Source organism: Gadus chalcogrammus, chromosome 10 (genome assembly GCF_026213295.1).
Source record: "Gadus chalcogrammus isolate NIFS_2021 chromosome 10, NIFS_Gcha_1.0, whole genome shotgun sequence".
In the NCBI taxonomy this organism is placed as follows: domain Eukaryota; kingdom Metazoa; phylum Chordata; class Actinopteri; order Gadiformes; family Gadidae; genus Gadus; species Gadus chalcogrammus.
In genome coordinates, this window is record NC_079421.1 from 14,136,990 (window position 1) to 14,155,401 (window position 18,412).

General features: G+C 46.1%; 1 protein-coding gene across 2 annotated transcripts in view; it reads right to left on the reverse strand.

The window, feature by feature from the left end:
* Positions 1-18,412, reverse strand: part of atp8a1 (ATPase phospholipid transporting 8A1) — a 103,170-nt gene that overhangs the window by 64,953 nt on the left and 19,805 nt on the right. For both annotated transcript variants that reach the window (XM_056600066.1, XM_056600065.1), the window contains exons 4-14: positions 16,534-16,632; positions 12,714-12,759; positions 12,075-12,115; positions 9,610-9,683; positions 8,166-8,235; positions 7,905-8,032; positions 7,457-7,568; positions 6,055-6,220; positions 2,330-2,457; positions 1,965-2,042; positions 1,156-1,244 (exon numbers count right to left, since the gene is read on the reverse strand). In XM_056600066.1, the coding sequence (XP_056456041.1) occupies positions 1,156-1,244; positions 1,965-2,042; positions 2,330-2,457; positions 6,055-6,220; positions 7,457-7,568; positions 7,905-8,032; positions 8,166-8,235; positions 9,610-9,683; positions 12,075-12,115; positions 12,714-12,759; positions 16,534-16,632 (1,031 nt within the window). The remainder of the gene's footprint in view (positions 1-1,155; positions 1,245-1,964; positions 2,043-2,329; positions 2,458-6,054; positions 6,221-7,456; positions 7,569-7,904; positions 8,033-8,165; positions 8,236-9,609; positions 9,684-12,074; positions 12,116-12,713; positions 12,760-16,533; positions 16,633-18,412) is intronic.

Sequence of the window (18,412 nt, forward strand, 5' to 3'; positions counted from 1 at the left end):
CTTCCCCTATTCATTGAATTAAACCCTCCTCCATATTTATAAGAAGCTTCGGAAAGAGTCCCTGAGCTATAGCTGTTGAAAACCTGAGAGGGACCGACTCCTGCCCCGCCCTCCCAGACCTGGAGCTCAATCAGAAGCAACATTTGAAAACTAAAACTGACTCGATGATTGTAAAGCCGTCACAGCAGGAGATAAAGGAAGCTATATCCCGGATGGCCTGCGGACGCACTCTGCACTCAACTCAAACCCAGATCGTACACTGTTGACAAGGCGGTCGACAACGACAAGTCGTCTACTCCCTGGATGGGGGGGAATAATGAGAGATAAAGCAAATGGGGAGCACTCTAGATAAAGCCCACTCACATGTCCTTCAGCCTGCGCTTCGTCAATCACGTTTTTAATTGAAACCTAATGGGATTAATCACGTGCTATCACACTAGTCTCTCTCTCTCCCTCTCTCCCTCTCCCTCTCCCTCTCTCTCTCTCTCCCTCTCTCTCTCTCGGAACAAACGTGATGTACCCGGCCGTGGCATCGAGCCCTAAAATAGTAGAGCGATGAGGGGTGACGTCACCGCGCCTGCAGGCGTGGACGCAGAAGGAGTCGAGTGACGTCACGGGGATCTTACAGTGGTGGACGGGCTCCCTAGGCACCACAGAAGGTGTGTGTATAAATAGTACACGTCATGGCGTTCAGCATTCCAGTTGAACTTTTACACTGCTTGTCTGAGCGGCCCATCTCTGTGCTGATCTCGGACCGCAGGCGAGAGCACAGAAAAATAAATTACTAAAGAGAAAAAAAATAAACATTTCACGCCGACAGCCAAACTACTGCCGAGAGAACCCCCCCCCCCCCCCTCCTTAGCCAACGTCTGCCTGCTTTCTTTATTTATAGTCTGCGTGGAGAGGAGCGCTGATGTGGCTGCTAATGAGAAGGCAGTTGGGGGGGGGGCAGGGGGGGCAGGAGGGACAGGCGCGGGCAGATGTACACCCGTGCACACGGGGCATTTAATGAAGGCGAGAGGAGGAGAGGCCTTAAGGATGAGACCGCATGGAGAGACGCCTGGGCGGGGCTGTAAACCATCGGCGGGAGGGCGGAGGTTAGGTGGGTGCATTTAGGCTAGGGCGGTGGACGGGTGTGGGTGGATGAAGACTCACCCGTAGGTCACGCCGGCGATGGAGCACTTCTTGAACTGCATCACGTTGCAGGTCAGGGTGCCCGTTTTGTCCGAGAAGATGTATTTCACCTGGGTGGGGAGGGGAGAGAGGAGAGGGGGGAGGAGGAGAATGAGAGAGACAACAGGGGTGGAGAGAGGAGAGAAGAGAGGGGGGAGGAGAGAGAGAAGAGAAGGGGGGGAGGAGAAAGAGCAGGGAGGGGGGAAGAGGAGGATGAGAGAGACGACGGGGGAGGAGAGAGAGCAGAGAGGGGGGAGGAGAGAGGAAGAGGGAAGGAGGGGGTGAGTGGAGAGAGAGAGGGGGGAGGAGGAGAGGAAGTAGAAGGAGGGGGGAAGGAGAGAGAGCAGAGAGGGGGATGAGACGTGACTGAGAGTGACAGTGAGCCATGTCTCTGTGCCAATCATAGAGAGGGGGGTTCAGGCTGTGTGGCGTCCCACAGGGCAGGAACGGTGTGCTGTATGATTAACTCGACCCCAAACGTTAATTACATTCAATTTCTTACCAGGAAATAGAATCGGCATAGCATGTGTCAATTGGTGATAACGATATAACTCATTGAAATGAATTAATTCTTAGTCCTGTTTCAAAAACGTACATCTCTGCCAAATTACTAAAATAACCTTTAGATCAACTGTGATCGAAAGGTTGTAAATGTCTATCTCACATTGGACATTTTACAACCAAGTTCAGGTTTTGTATCGTAATGTATTTTGTACACTCATCAATAAACTATCCACTAGACTTCAATGTCCACCGATGGGTAGGAGGATGGGTATGAACGGGTGGATTACCTGGCCAAGCTCCTCGTTGAGGTTGGAGGTGCGAGCCATGGCAGGTGTGTTGGTCGGCTCGTACAGCATGTCAGTGTCCTGGAACCAGCAGCAAACCAAACAACATTCATATGAGTTTTCTGTGAATTGACGGGCTCCATTTAGATAGGAATTGCAGTAAGGCATTACAGAGAATGCCGGAAGTAGTAGCTAGAACTTACAATTGACCTCTAGCCTAACTAGCTAAACATGCATGACTACATAAATCCCGGTCACGGTCAAAGATTTCAATTTCAACTGCTTGATTTCAACACGAGCGGTGAGACTAACTCAAACAGAACCAAACACATCCGCGTGAGTCGTCGTTCCGACGCCGCCTCGCTCACCCAGTTGATGAAGAAGGCCTGGATGAACTTAATGACCTCCAGCGTGACCAAGAGGCTGATGGGAATCAGGTTGTTGAAGAGGATGATGAAGGTGAGGAAGTTGAGGCCAAAGTTGGCCGCGCCGCCGTCTGCCGAGAGGTGGGGGGGGGAAAGCGGAGGACACAGAGAGAGAGCGACAACACAGGAGGCCCAGTGAGTCCTGGCCTCCGTGGGAGGAGGGGTGGGGGGGGGGGGGGGGGGGGGGGGGCACCGGCTGAGTCGCTCACAACAATCAGAACAACCGCCCAAAGCTACTCCCAGCTAATGTACAGCATCATCGCAAAAAGAAACTGGTGTCCATTAGCCGGGATTAACCTTCCGCTTCCACCCAACCGAATCCTCTCAACAACCAATTTAAGTGAAGTCTGTTGTATTTTTAGTGGTTGTTGGTTTGGTTTTTTTTAGCCCTCGAGTCCCCACGGGTTTTAAAGTAGCAGAAAACGACTGTGATCTCGCTATGGGAGATGTCACGAGTCATGTTTTTACAACAACAGCAGCAGCGGCAGCAGCAGCAGCAGCAGCGGCAGCCTTGGCATCCAGCATGATCCAGGCGATGGTCTTAACGGATGACTATGCAAATGATGCAGCTTCCCGCCCTCATTCTGTGATTGGGGGAGACATGTAACAGCCCCGCCCACCCGCACACACACACACACACACACGCGCGCGCACACGACACACGAACGAACGCACACACACACGTGAACACGCAAACAACAGAGGGTAGGGGAGGGGAGTGATGTGATTTACCTTTTTGACTCGGCTTGCGGTGAATGTGCAAGAGTTACCTTTCATCAACCCCAAGACTTCATCTTAGCATTGCGGTTGAGAGGGGACAGTCCACCCCGCATGACAGAATGATTGCAAAAAACGTAATGATAAAAAAAATAAAAAGGCACACAGAAGATGGCCGGATGGACAACAGCACAAGAGGAGGGGGGGGGGGGGGGGCTGGGGGGGTAGTCTAGAGGCAGACGGTGGTGGGGAGGGAAGGGATGCTGTCAATACAAAAAAAGGAGGGAGATTCAGTCCAAAGCACATTCTCAACCAACCAACGACGAGTGGGAAAAGAGAAGCTGGATCATGTTGAAAACAGTCGGGTGTGTGCGGAAGGAACACTGCGTTGTAGCTGGCGTTGTGGCGCCCAATAAAAAAAGGTTAGGTTGTTTGGCTAAAATTGTTTTTAATGCATGGGATGTCTTTTTAAAAAGGCTGCTGCCAATGAAGAGGTCAATCAAAACCACAGCAACCTGTGACATGCATCGGTGTTAGTGAGTGTTTAGGTATTTGAGTATTCACGGCCAGCTTGGTTAATTAGTCAGATGAGAGGGGAGGTAGGAGTATAAAATATATATTTTTTTAAATAAGTAGGCTTACTTCCATTTCAGAGATCATTGACACTGAAGGCGAGAACATTTAAGAGTCTTCGACCTTCATGGGTATCAAACAAACTTTCAGCAAAGACCAAAAAAATGCTGAACTTGAATCGAACGATCGCTACACTTCGTCAGGGAAGCTGATAAATATTATATCAGCAAAAGACTGCACATCACAGCACTGCAGAGAGCTATCCAAGACCCCAGGGGGATAGACATACATTGCAACTGTCAAGCAGTTCTGTACTCAGCTGTGTACGAGCGAGTCATTCCAGTGTAGACTGGTGGTAGCGGGATACGTCTACTCTCCCCTTAACCAGGAGTGAATATTAACCGACCCATGGTGTTTTGATGTGTGACAGTTAACCATTATCCCAGGCTGTCTGATCCTGATTCGACTCAATTCTTTTACATGTGTCATAATCATTATCGTTAAAAAATAAATGTGGGCACATGTTTGTGTATGTTAAAAACAGATGTATAAAATATGAAATATGTATAGGCTGAAGACACCTCTCCCTTTTCTCACCGGTTTGAAATGTGCTCTGGACAGAGTCTCAACCCCCGCTCATTACAAAATAAAAAAAGAGTCTCAAAATGGCTGCCTGGATTATGACTTACGGTTACCTCATCATTGTTTTCTCACCCTGTTTCAGATCTGGGTTAACGCTAATGCCTTCTTTGGCGTGAATTGAGATAAGCCAAACTATATATGTATGCATACATATGTTCATGATCGAATTATTATAATTTCTCTTTTTAAAAAAGGAACAATGTAAGTCATAAAACAAGTTTGAATTGATCAGAGAACAATCTTTCCTAGACAGAGCTATTGGGAGACACGTAATGGGGCAGGATGGCACGATAAGCACTTTGTAAACCCGGTGTTCAGAGCTTCATCAGGACATGCTGATTAAAGCACTCACCTTTAACCCGTCTAGTTAACGTATAGACCGCTGAATGGTGCCTTCATTTCCTTGTGTTATATCATTATAAGGACCGAATATGGGCTTATGAAATATATTATTCTTAAAAAAAGCATTATTCGTGTACGATTTTTTATATATTCTTAAAAAAATGTATGTGAATTTTTTTATAGTTATAGTTAAAAAAATGTCATTATTCGCGTGAGAATTTAAAACTATATTCTTTAAATAATGTCATTATTCAAGTGAGAATTGTCATATTTTCTTTCGACAATTTCATTATTCATTTGAGAATCTGAATATATTCTCCATGTGAGATTCGGGTAGCAAGTTCCTCAAAAAATCTCTGTTGTGTTCGTCTGTCTTTTAGAGAATCAACACAAGAAAATAAGGCCGGCAGAGGCGTTTGGAGAATGTCAACGCCCCCCTCTGCCCTTGGGCGCCGGCGCGACTTTGATATCAAGCGACAAACAAAATAAGCCGTCTGCCGTGAAAAGCATCCCGCTTACAACCTCATCTCCCTGGCAGGCACAGAGCAGAGAAACACTGTCGGAGTTGTGTTTGTGTTGGGCGTGTAGAGAGTAAGACGGAGAGAGGGGGGAGGAAAAAATATAAGATGGAGGTCTGAGCCCTGCCGACTGCAAAGAGTTTAACGTGCCACACAGAGAAAATAAATGAAATCAAAAATGGAAGAAAGGAGAGATACACGTTTTGGATCAGGCACTAACAACGGAACTAAATGAAGGTAAAAAGAGAGAGAGCTGAAAGGGGAGAAACCTATTGTTGGATCCCTGGTATGAACTTGTCCATGGCATGGGCCCTTAGAATGTAGGGCAACCATTTAGGGGGCGAGGGTAGGGGGGCTTCATTTGCTTAGCGAAGGCAGAGCTTCTGATAGGGGTTAGTAAGGGAGGGTCATTCACGGATGGCCAAGGCTTTTAAATGGTTGTTACCTGGAGCTGTTAAAAAACAAAAACAAAAAACAAAACAATAAAAAAACAAAACAAAGAAATATCAAAAAGAACATTAGAACGGAACCAAACAGAACAGCAGCGCAATGATAGTCAACCATTTTTTTTTTTTTTCACACATTCACATCACATGTCTATGCGTGTCACACGTCGTCCATTTTTTTACAGCTACAGGGAATTCACCTATTCCCACATTGCCACATATTTCACTTGTGTTGCGATACATACTCTTAAGTCAACCAAGGCAACGTAAAAAACGACAGCAACACACACATCAACGACTAGCAAAGGTAACTCAAAACGACAAAGAATTAAGCCGTTATGAACAAGTGAGACCAAATATGTGGAATAAGAGGTATATATCTATATATATCTATAGAGGTAGAGAGCGCTTGCCGCGTGAGGGCCCTTACAGTTGAGGTCCATGTACCAGGCATCGTTGCCGTACTGGTACTTCCAGATGGTCTGTCCGATGGAGCACACCAGAGAGATGGCCAGCAGGCAGCCGAACAGCACCAGGATCTGGAAGTTGGTGATGCGCTCCACGTTGGATAGCTTCAGAGGGGGACGGGTGGAGTTCTGGGCGGAGGAGATGATGGGGGTTTGAAGGCGATGAGGTCAGGGGGAGTGACTTGGGGTTAGATTCTATTTGACCATGTGTGTGTCCGACCATGGGCGAATTAGACTGAGTTGTGTAAATCAAAAATAATACAGGCTGTGATTGCTAGCAACAATGCGTGTGTCACAGGACCAGGATCTGTGAGATCAAACAATCACGAAGGGAAAACGCAGATATTTCCACGCGGTTTGGCCTCTCATTTACACGAAAACGCAGTTTTTATCACAGAAAACAACCATTTCTAAAATCTCAGGCAAAAGTGGAGATTTCTGAAAACGGCGGTTATGTGTTGTCGTGTCAACGGGTAGAAACTGGGTTTTAGGTTCTGAAGCGTCACATTATGCGCCAGGAAATGCTTAACGTCATATGAGCGCCCTATGTTTACAGTTTGTTTGTTACAGGAAGACCCTCGTGTTATTCTTTGTTGTTGATTCTGAGGATTCTGATTGGCTTGCATGGCTTTATCCTTCTCCCCACACTGCCGCCCATAGGTTTGGCATAGTTATAATGGGGCTCGACGGCATATTTATGCGTTTTGATGTAAACGACAACTTTTTTGAAAACGATGTTGTGTGCACAGTTATTTTTGAAAACGGAGGGGGGGAAATATTAGTTTCTAGAAATACCCTGCTACGTATTAAATGTGGCCTTAATAACTACATTCATATTACTAGGTACTAGTAATATGAACAATCATTACACCTTGGTCGATTTTTGGTGAAATAGATAAGATAAGATAAGTGATCCCATTGGTTATTTTTCTTTGACCCATCTGTTGAGTGTGTGTGGATGAAGGCTGGTTTAAGCAGCCTCACCTGGTCTGAGTCAGACTAATTGGATTCTGGGGCTGGGTGAGGCTGCATACCTGTTGTGCATTGAGAAATCAATGTGAACAGGTTAAACCAGCCATCACCACTCGCCCTTAAGAGAGTTCTGATGGTAAACATGGAGCAACAGCTCACGTATCATTGTCTATCAACCGCTGCTATAAACCAGTTTTTCCAACATCAGCACCCTAATTAAAGTCACATGGCTGGACACTGCCCCAGATTCCAATCAGTCTTACTCAGGCCAGGCTGCTTAAACCAGCCATCATCCACACACACACACACACACACACTCGCAAACCTCTACTACTAATCAATTCCGATTTTTTTTTAAAATAATTCTTCGTCAACGAATGCGTGAAACTTTACCTGCATGAGCTTGGTGTCGTGTCCTGTGTAGACCACCACTCCGTGGATCCACTGGGTGTTTCGGAGTTGAGCCCCCCTCAGCAGGATCTGGTCCGGGCCGAGAGAGAGTGTGCTTCAGGGCCGTCGGCAAACAAACCCATTCAGGAAATCAATACGGAATATGTTAATTTTATTTCCCTAGATTAAATACATTGAGTATATATGGAATATATATATCTAAATCAAATTTCCCTAGATTAAATCATATCTGTAAATTAGATCTCCATAGAAGAGATAAAACAATAAGAGACTTTCTACACGATGTGGAAAGCCATATTTAAGAAGATTCTGTTAAAGGATTCCAAACGTGAAGCCCTACAAACAACTTAATGAATAAAAAAATAAAATGCACGTGGAAAAAAAACACACAGTCCACAGCATTGTGGCCAGGGGCCTCCCGTGGCCCCACCTGTCTCTCTCCAATCGGATGTTTCCCACAAACTCGTAGAGGTGGCGGTTGGGGCTCTCGCACTCCATGCGCCCGGAGAGCCGCACCAGGCTGTCGATGTCCTTGATCTCCGAGGTCACCTGGAGACCCTGCGTCGACGTCATCAGACCCCATCAGCGCCAAGGATGGTTAGTTTATAGTAAGCAAAGTGTGTGTAGGTTTGCGTTGCGCATACTGCAGGGTGTGTCACGTGCAAACGGAGGGATTATCACGTGAGGTCACCTGTCTGATTTTGAGGTTGGTCTCTCCGTCCAGGTTGGAGGTTTCGATGTAGCACATACCTTGTGGTTCACTGTGGATGAGAGAAAGATGGAGAACAGTGGCTCCAGTTCATAGGATGTAGCGGAGACACAAAGATAGACTTTCCATTGCAGTGATTTGAAAGAAAGATTGCATAAGCCACGATCACTGCCAAAAAAGTGTGTGTGCAAGTTGGTAGTGGAATCGGGTTTCTTCTTGTTTACCCATTATTGTACTAAGATGTCCTGCTCAGTTTGGGCAGTAAACAATAATGAAGCCCGCTAAGTAAAACAACTCTGTTTGTTGCTGCTCTGAGTTAGGCCTTGTCTTCCTAAGAAAGCAGCAGCATTCCACTGAAAGAACATGCAGGCGAGATAGAGAAAAAAAAAGGTATAAAGTGAGATAACAAATATCTTGTTAGAAGAGAGAGAGAGAGAGCGAGAGATGGGACGGGCGGGAGACGTAGCAGGCACACAAAAGCGCCACACCTAAAGAAGGCCAATGGGATCGTAACAGACGGAGCCCCATGGACTAGTGGGTCAGCTGGCTGGCTGGTTAGTTAGCGCCACTGGTGGAGGAGACGTCCTTTAAGTGAAGGGGATTGGGCTCTGGGGCTCTTTCCAAAACCATCTTGTTATTAGCAATGAAACGAAAGCAGTGTTCTGGGCTCTGCTGGAACCACTGCAATACACCGGCAGTCCCATTCCTTTACATGAGGACAATACTTCCATACTTTTGGAATAGTTACACACTACAATAAGAATACTCTACAATATATATGTCGCAATATGTAGCATTAAGGTGAAAAAACAACGCTCATTAGGCATTTTGCACACTTGATATGAGACTCCATTCAAGACTGCAACAAATGGCTTGTTCCGCCTGTGAGCAAAGCCATGCAAAGAGTGGACAGCACTAAACAGAACACAAAAAAGGTAAATACGGTGCACTTTCTCAATCCGAGCACGTGCCCCTCCCTGATCCCAGCTCACTCGGGCCTGCGCCGCATCCAAATGTGCTTTTGTACTCCAAAGTATCCGATAACAATAACAGAATCAACAGAACCATAGTGGTGTTACCGGGGGACTAAACTGGAGACGGATACGGGGAGGAATACAAGGGAGCGGTCAGTGACCTCTGGCACTCAGTCCGGTGTCTGGCTACTGCCAAGACAATCAGTCCGTTGCTCCAGAGTGGGAAAACTTAGTTTTTCCGGGCCGGGCCACATAGTGACCGGGGCTTAGGCTACAGTTGAACGCATTGTATCGATAGGACTGAAGTACTGTGTGCTGCCTTGACCCCCACCCCACCCATTATACCCATTATGGTTCCGCCAACAAGAGCCAACGGTGGCCTCAACGGCTGCCAGTGTGTTGTGAGTGGGTGGTGGTGCTGGTGTTGGTGTTGGTGGTGGGGGATTGCTGACCTGGAGGAGAGTATGACCAGGTCAGCCGGAAGGTGGTCTCCGTTGGCCGCCCGAACTACCTCCCCAACGCCCACCTGATGGCAGCCGTCACACAATGGCACGGGCATGGAGGGAGGGGGAGGGAGGGGGAGAGAGAGGGAGACAAAGAGGGAGACGGCCATTCAGAAAGAGGACAAGAGAAGGTGGGAGGGAGCAGAAAAGAAAAAAAAAGGAGCTTTTGTTTTTTGGTCGTTGACCCAGACGGACGGGCACCAATCGCAAGCGAGAAGAGAGAGAAACCGTTATGGGGAGGGGACAGAAAATGATTAACCCTGTGTGATCCAAACATGAGGGCTTCTCCTGAGTTCGCCTTTTCAAGGAAACCTTTCGGAGAGGGTTGATGAGAGAACCATTGAGTCACGTAGGGATGCTGGGAACTAAAGGAAACTATTGAAATATCTTCAAATGCAAATGTTACAAAATACAGTTGGGTGTTAGGTTGAAATTTTGTCAACTTTGATATGTTGAAAAATATTATATGTAATGCGAAAATGCAGGTTGTAAAATCAAAGGCCAAGTCACGCCCAAATGTTTTCTGAAGAGGCGAAGGAGTGGTGCTTTTTCACAAACGCAAAAATGGTTGATCGAACCTTAATCCCAAAGTCCTAGCGCAGCTATGCAAGCTAAGCAAGTGATGCATTCTAGGCCAATATTTAACCGGTTTTCTGAAGATTATGGAACTGGGAGACAAAGATCATTTCTTTGTTGTCGCGGTTTAAGTTTCCACATCACTTGTTTAGTGAGAAATGTGAGATAGAGTGAGCAAGAAGAAAGAATAAGGATCATTTGGGGAATGGGGGGTTCAGACGTTCGTTCCCCCCCACATGCCTGCAGCCAGTCTGAGCCCGATGCCTGGACGATACAAGGACAGTGTCCGCTGGAACGTAATCGTTGACATTTAGCCTAATAACCTCGCCAACCTCAACCTGCAAACAATACAGGAGCTGGTTACTGGGGCACATGACCTTGGAAACAGAAATGGAAGGAAAACTTCCATCAAAATGAGTTGAATGATTCAGGAATAACATGGGAGTAGAACAGAATTTACAAAAAACATGATAAGACTCAATATGATGTTTCCTTAAAAGAATGCATAACCCAGAACCACATTCCCTGATCGCAGAATGGACCTAAAGACACTCAGTGAGTGAGAATATGCCTTCTTCTGCCTGCAAAAACAGCTAACCTTTATTGTATCCTTCAAGCCCAGAAAGCAATAACCCATCTTGGATCCAGCTGTCCTACTATGTTATAGAAGAAAGGCTGGGGGTAGACGCCGTCAGACCTTAGATATCCATCTAAAGTCTGATTTGTGAGACAGAAAAAGCCCATAAGGATGTTTTGTGTTACGACAATGAATTGTTGTTCGAGCAATAGGGTTACCTTGTAACACTACAACACCGGCTACCCCGCTCAGCTCTTCACTCTTCAGCTCTTCACTTCACTGATGTTGCAAACGCAAATTTAAATGAACACTTTTAATCATTTCAGGGGCCGAGCGGTCTACAGGGTACACTAAAAAGAAACAGAGCCCAATTCAGTGTGAGAAGAGGCGCATAAAAAGCCTTCACTATATAAGTGTTCAAAAATCCAGAAAAATTTGCATTTTTAATTTGAGTAAGGACTGAAACAGTGTTACATTATTGCTTGTTAACCCCTTCTTTGCATTGTTAATGCCTCACACGATTAAATAACTGAAACTCCTCTACCATGAGGAACTAAAGCCAAGAGATTGATATGGCAATATATGGTAAAGAGAAACTGAAGGGCTAGAATTCAACCCTCTCCTAAAGCACACTGCCTAGACCTCTTTGACTACGTGCATCTGTTTCGGTTTACCCTCTCTCTCCCTTTGAGTCAGACAGAGATAGTAGGAGCGATTGTGAGAGTGCGGAAGTGAGATACGGAGAGAGCGAGATCGTGTGAGAGAGAGAAAGAGAGAAAATGAGATGGAAAGAAAGGAAGAGAGATAATGAGAAACAAGGAAAGAGCAAGAGAGAATGACAGAAAGACAAGGCAAGGCGGAGCTGGGAGAGAGAGAAATAATGACAGAGAGATGATGATAGATAGACAAAGGCAGACATAGAGAAAGGGTGAGAGCCATTTAAATTGTTCAGCGCTGTATCCTCCTACATATAACATTTTACTCCGGCTGCGTTCCAACACTCCTCCTGCTTCCAGACAGAGTGCCTTGGCCATGGTATGAAAAACCGGCTGTTCCCCACACCACAGTTGGAACTGCCCTCTATCCTGCAGCAACTCACCACCCTCCGATCGCATCATTAACACTGGAATAATTAGAAACTGGATGTTGATGAGGAAATGTGTGTGGTACGCCACTGTAAGGAAGTTTCATCACACGAAACGTGTGCTTCGTCTGGTCTATAAACAGGATAATTCAGCCAGTACGTCGTCAGATACATTACCTTCTCCCAGTGCACGATCTCCCAGGCACCATTCCTCAACACTGTGGCAGGAAAAGATAAAGGCAAATTATGAGCAGGGAGAATGGCAGGCTATGGCAGGCGAAACAATGCATTCACATTATTTAAGAGATTGGGCAATGCGCCATTCAGATGACTAGAATCACATACGATCCAACTGCTACGCTGAATATAAATATATGCTTCCAACAGTGATTGCAACCGAAGTGTTATTAAAAAGAGTAGCAGAATGTTATGTATGATGTGTCAACCTTTTGGGTTTGTACATACAAGTGTGTGTAGCCAAGCGACACAGTCTTTTGCTAGTTTGTAGCACAGTCAGTGTCCCCATTGGTCAAAATATCACAAGGTTTGTTGCATTCAGTAGTTTGTCCCCACTCACAGTAGGTATGTTAAGCTACAGATAAGGTTAATACATATCAGCCTTTGGTGTCTGCTGCCTCATAAAAATGTTGCATTAAGTGTAACTAACAACCAAGTTCGCAGCAACGTTGGTTTGTGTCTTGCGGGATCAAACACAATTATGAAAAAAGGCCCTAATCCCTAGAGACAAATTAAGAGGACCTTGACTAAATCTTCAAAACCGAAAAGAGCACAAAACAACGACCAAACTGGATTTACCTTGACATTCTTTTTTGTTCACAACATTGTCAGCTTTGTGGCGTTTCTGTTGGGGCAGATAAAGAAGAAGAAATTATGAGACAGAATCTTTATTCTGGTGATCCACTTCTTACATTTAGGGAATCTAGCAGATGCTTTTTTCTTTTCAAAGCGACTAAAAATAAGTACATTTGTCAGAAGAAGGAGAAACAACACTATATGTCACTGTTTGTACAGTAAAGATATTAATAGAAACAAGTGCCACGCGACTGTATACAACAAAGATGGCTAGGATAAGATGCTGCACAAAGCTATACATTTTTTAAGTCCCAGCACGTACACCATACAATAAGTGCATACATCAGGTGCCAGGACGTACAACAAACAATAAGTGTGTGTGGGGGACGGGGGGACGGGGACGGGGGGCTATGCAGAGTCTGTGTGAACTCTGAACTCTCACTTCTACCATACCACTTGATACAGTATTCATTACTAAAGAGCTAATTTGCTCGTAATCACCCTCAGTGTGGGAGAGGAACACCTCTATAGAAAGGCTTCTGGAGGGGGCCCTGAGCTGGCGCCATGAATCCAAGGCGTAGTCGGGGAAACGCACAAACTCTTTGGCTGGATTACATAAACCCACTTTAATCTTGGAGCAGATATATGGTGGGGAAACCAGCTAGACAAAGTCTGATGCTCTCCACAATGGGTTTATGGACTGTTTATGTTGTTTAACCTCTGGAACGTTCAACAGCATGATTTGTGAGTGCAGTCGCCTCCATTAACATCCCATTGACAATCAGACAATGAAGGAGTTTTCAAAGCACAGTAATGGGACTGATGGTTTATCGGACGGGAAAAGACAGAGGCCATTGGAACAATAACGGGGATGTTTGCTTATGAAGGAGAGCAGAGCAAAATTCCCGTCCTGGAATCACAAGGCAGCCAACAGGTGTCTGCGAAGTTCACTGGAAGGCCATGGCAGAGCAGAAGGGGCGCACCATCAGTGAGCCTTAAAGTGCTCAGTGAGCTCCTCACACGGAACGGCTTGTCCCTCTTGTTCCCCGTTTGAGGGATAGGACTCGGGTTGCCAGGATGCCTGCTTGGCTCTCTGCTGCATCTCAACCCTGCAACCACCCCCACCCCCTCCCCCTTCCCCCCTCCCTCCCTCCCTCCCTCCTCTTGATCCTTTCTTCATATACTGCATGCTCTCTCCGCACCCATTTGTACACTTTCCCTTCCTAAAACAGACACACGGTCCTATTCCTCCTCCTCCTCCTCCTCTTTTATCTCTTGCTCCCCCTCACGCCTTCTCGTCCCCCTCTCCCCCCCCTCCCAATGCCCACTCCGTTATTACAGGTGTAGCGTAGGCAGTTCGGTGGAAACAGCCAGCGTAAGCTCGATTTGGAAAGCATCCAACCGAAGGAGAACGGCACTGAAGTCAACCGCCTGCACCTTTAAGGTGGGACTGAACACCGCCCGCGTTCTGCTGTAGTGGCTGCGGAGCACAGGCAGTGTGGCGCGTCAAATGCACGCCCCCCCCCCCCCACCAGCTGCAGTGCAACAGGACAAGTTAGCTGGAGACGCTTTCCCCGAAAACCCATCCCTCATCTCTCTCCAGTCGAGCGCGAGCTGTCAGATGATGTCATTCAGCCATGACACCCCTTCCCTACGGATAAATCCAACCCAATCCCCCCCCCCCCCCCCATCCTCGGAGCACAGTGGCTATCTAAAACTCTGCTTTGTAGTATTGGGTTTTTTCCCCCCCCCACTTAAATGTCCAATCTTCCCAATGTGTGATGCACGGATTCCTGCCACGTTGGCAGCCTCGTCTCGCCCTGTCTGCTACCCGCCCATCCGTCCCCATGTCCTCCTCTGTGCCTGGTGTCCCCGTGGTCACAGACGAACGGGGAGGGTGTTTAAAGGAGGCATGTAATTACAGTGCAAGGGGAGGCTGTGTGGCAGCAGGAGGCATGCATGGCCCGGCCCGCGTGGAAGCAATCTCTGTGGCGCTCGAACCTCCAGACAAAGACAAAACAACGACAGCATCTGCACTGGGAATTAATTACCAAGGAATGTGACAGAGTTTACCGCACAACCGTGAATCTGCAAGCGTGCCCGTATTTGGGGGAATTACTCCCCTAGAGAAATCGAGTTTAACACAACGTCCCGGGTTGAGTCTGCAACGTTCCATGTGGTTGTTTTACATGAGGTGGTCCTAATGTAAAGCGCAGATCCAGATTTATGGGCTGCAATCGCAAAATAATGCTTTACCTGGACAGAAAAATATTGAACGTAATCCATAGCATCGTAATTCTGTACTTGGACTGCAGAATATTGAATTGCATGCATAACATCATAAATCTTCATCTGGATAGCTACAGTACGGAATACAAGGCTCCTAATTTCAGAGCTGCATAGCAAAATATGAAAAAAGGCATTAAATAAGGGTCCTAAACATGCATAAAAAAATATGAAATACAATAGATGTCATAATAATGCTAGACTCAACACATTATTTGCCAAGGATGGTAATTCCTATTTTTTTGCCTCTGCCTTTCACACTTGCTTGCAGAGACTTGTTACAAAATGAGCAAACAACACAGTTCACCTACATACTTCATTTTTTACGAATTCTGTCTAGCACGAGGTATTAAAAAGGCACTGCAAGCAGTATGCAAATGTGTGACGCCCCTTTAATAGAATGTCAATAATCAGCGAGTAAAATGTAGAAGAAGAGCTTGTGGCGCGATATCCTTTGCAAGACTCAGGGGGTGAGCTACGGGTCGATGCTGGCCTGTCAACTTATGAGGAAGATGTGTATGTTTATACAAGTATGTTTATGTGTTTATATCTGTATGTTCATGAGTTTATATATGTGTGTGTGTGTGTATATATAGTGTGTGTCTGTGTGTATGTATGTATGCGTGTGTGCATGTGTATGCGTGTGCGCATGTGTGTGTACTGTATGTGTATTTGCATGTGTGTGTGTTTTTGTATGTGTATGTGTGTGACCTTCAGCAGAAAGGACAGAGTCATCACCCCGTCTGTTGTCATGTTTTTTTTCCCTGCGACCAAGGGGGATAAAGTGCTGTGCTCGCCACTTCTGCCACTAGATACGGGCTCATGGTATAGAGAGTCACTGCCTACTGGGACTTGAGCAGAGGATCGCATTGCAGGGTCACTGCAATACAGTACAATGCGACCTCCTCTGTCTTGGCACACACACGCACAAAGACACACACCAAACTTATGAAAGTGCAAATAGGACATCCTTGATACACACAGCCTTGGGAGTTAAGAGGAAAGTTTCCCAAAGTGTACAAGAAACTATTCCCCGACAGCTTTTCATGCTACAAAAAGCGTTGCATCAGAAATACTTGAATATACATGAATAACAACCATTGCTACATTATGTGATATGCACTTCTTTATTCACTTAGGTTGAATGTTAACTGGGAAGAGGAATTGCCAAAGAGCTTGAAGGTACATAGTTGTTAGGGTATTTGGTTTCTGTGTTCACCAACGTTAAGTCTGCAGGTTGATTTAATGAAGTAAGTAGCAGTATAGCGAAGGTGTGTGCGTGCGTGCGTGCGTGTTCCTCTGCTTGTCTGTGGTATATGTACAGCATTTGCAATATGCTTATGTTGTTAAGCATTTAAATCAGTGTGAGGGCGAACATCACATCCAAAACCACAAACGCTATTGAAAACCTCTGTAATGTTTGGTAATAAAAACAAGGTCAAGTGATTGCAGGGTAGCTTGGGAAGCCCTCCACCATCTTAAGGAGCAAGCTCATTGACTATGGATGCTGTGTGAAAAGGGCCCGTGAAGGTCTCACCAGGTCTTCGATGATCTCCTTGACGGCAGCCACCACCAGGATGAAGAGCAAGGGCACCAGGGTGGTCCAGCGACCCGTAGGAGAAACATCTGGAATTTGCTGGAGAAAGAGAAGAAAAGAAAGAAGCATTAAATAGACAAAGAAAATGTAACATTAACATTTATTTATTTTGGTCTGCGACTATTGAATCTTATCTTGGATCACGTTGTGCCGATGATGGATTCTGAAGAGTTATGTTGTGTCGCTCAAGCACATGAGTGACATATTTGGTTAAAATATTGGAATTGTAAAGGAAGTCTACGATGACTTTCTTCAAGAAAACGGAGAAGGAAAAAGGGGCGTGCGTGCATGTAAGCTGACAGGGGGTCAAACACACACACACCCTGTGATATCAGAGGACTCTCCTTGAGTGCAGCAGGGGGTAGTTTGTCAAGGAGAGGTCAGCGAGAAGGCCAGGGTCTAGTCACCATTACCCTGGCAGGGCAATGGAGGAGATGAGGGAGTGCCCATCTGTCACTCCATCACAGCAAGGGGGGGGGTGTGTGTGTGTGTGTGTGTGTGTGTGTGTGTGTGTGTGTGTGTGTGTGTGTGTGTGTGTGTGTGTGTGTGTGTGTGTGTGTGTGTGTGTGTGTGTGTGTGTGTGTGTGTGTGTGTTTGGTGTGTGTGTGTGTGTACATGTGGGTTTGTTTATGTACGTGTGTACACAAGGCAGGGTGGTGCAATGTAAGCACACAGGATGTCAGCCACACATAATGGGAAGATGGAGGGTATGATCTTTACGAGTGATGTCAAGTGAGAACATCCGTGAGAACAGTATGTTATCCCGGACAGCTCCACTCTTTCTACCGTCAGCAGAGATCCGGAATGCATCCATGCTCAACCCCTACCCATAGTGAACATATACTAGCAAGCTAATCAAAACCCCAAGCCAAAAATTAGTAATACTTCCAACGTAATGCTATGGTGAAGAATACTGTTCTTCGAGCCATGAAGAAGTACATGAACCGGTACAAATTATATAGTATCACCACATTAAAAGCCTTTTCAACATGATCAAATTAAAAGGTTGTGACTATCTAAAAAAGGATTCTGGCATTCCCTTCAGGTATATTGTAATTGCCATTATTTATATGTATTTATGTATGAATCAGGGAACCATTCTCTTTCTACAAATCAACCTTTAGAAATAGAAACCAAACCAAAATTGTAAACCCCAAAACACTTTTTAAATACCCACTAATCGACGTGCACATGCACCATAATGATCAGATAGCTAAAATTCGCAGAGCCAGACACTGCCAAACACGGTCTCACAGGACAGCAAACTATAAAGAAGAGCTAAAATGAATAATAAATGAATTAAAAGTCCCCTCTCCTAATTAGCATGCATGTTTATTCATTGTTGCCGTGGTGACACAACAGGTAACGAACACTGCGCTCCTCAAAGGCAGGCGGGCTGCAAGGTCGCTGGGTGGGGGGGGGCTGGCCCACTCAACGGCCTACCCCGGCATCACGTGGAAGGGCTGCTAGCAACGTGGCCAGAGACACACACGGGGGGCATTTGAAGGCTTCTCTCTCCTGGCTGGCACATGAGTTCGGGCTCGTTTTGAGTGTGCGCCCCTGCGATCGATGGAGGAGTGGGCGCTGGGGACTTAAGTGCTCTTAACTGGGATCACAGGTGGTGGTGGTGGTGGTGGTGGAGGAGTCAACCCAGAAGAATTCCCAAAAGTTCCATGATTAGGTTTATGGTGATGTCGACTAAAAATCCCTTTTGTGGTTTCCCCTGCAATGCGGTCATAAGTGTGGCTGTGTATACACACACAACTTGTTGAGTATGTATTCGTCAACGACGGATTTGTTATTCATTTGCTTGGATCAG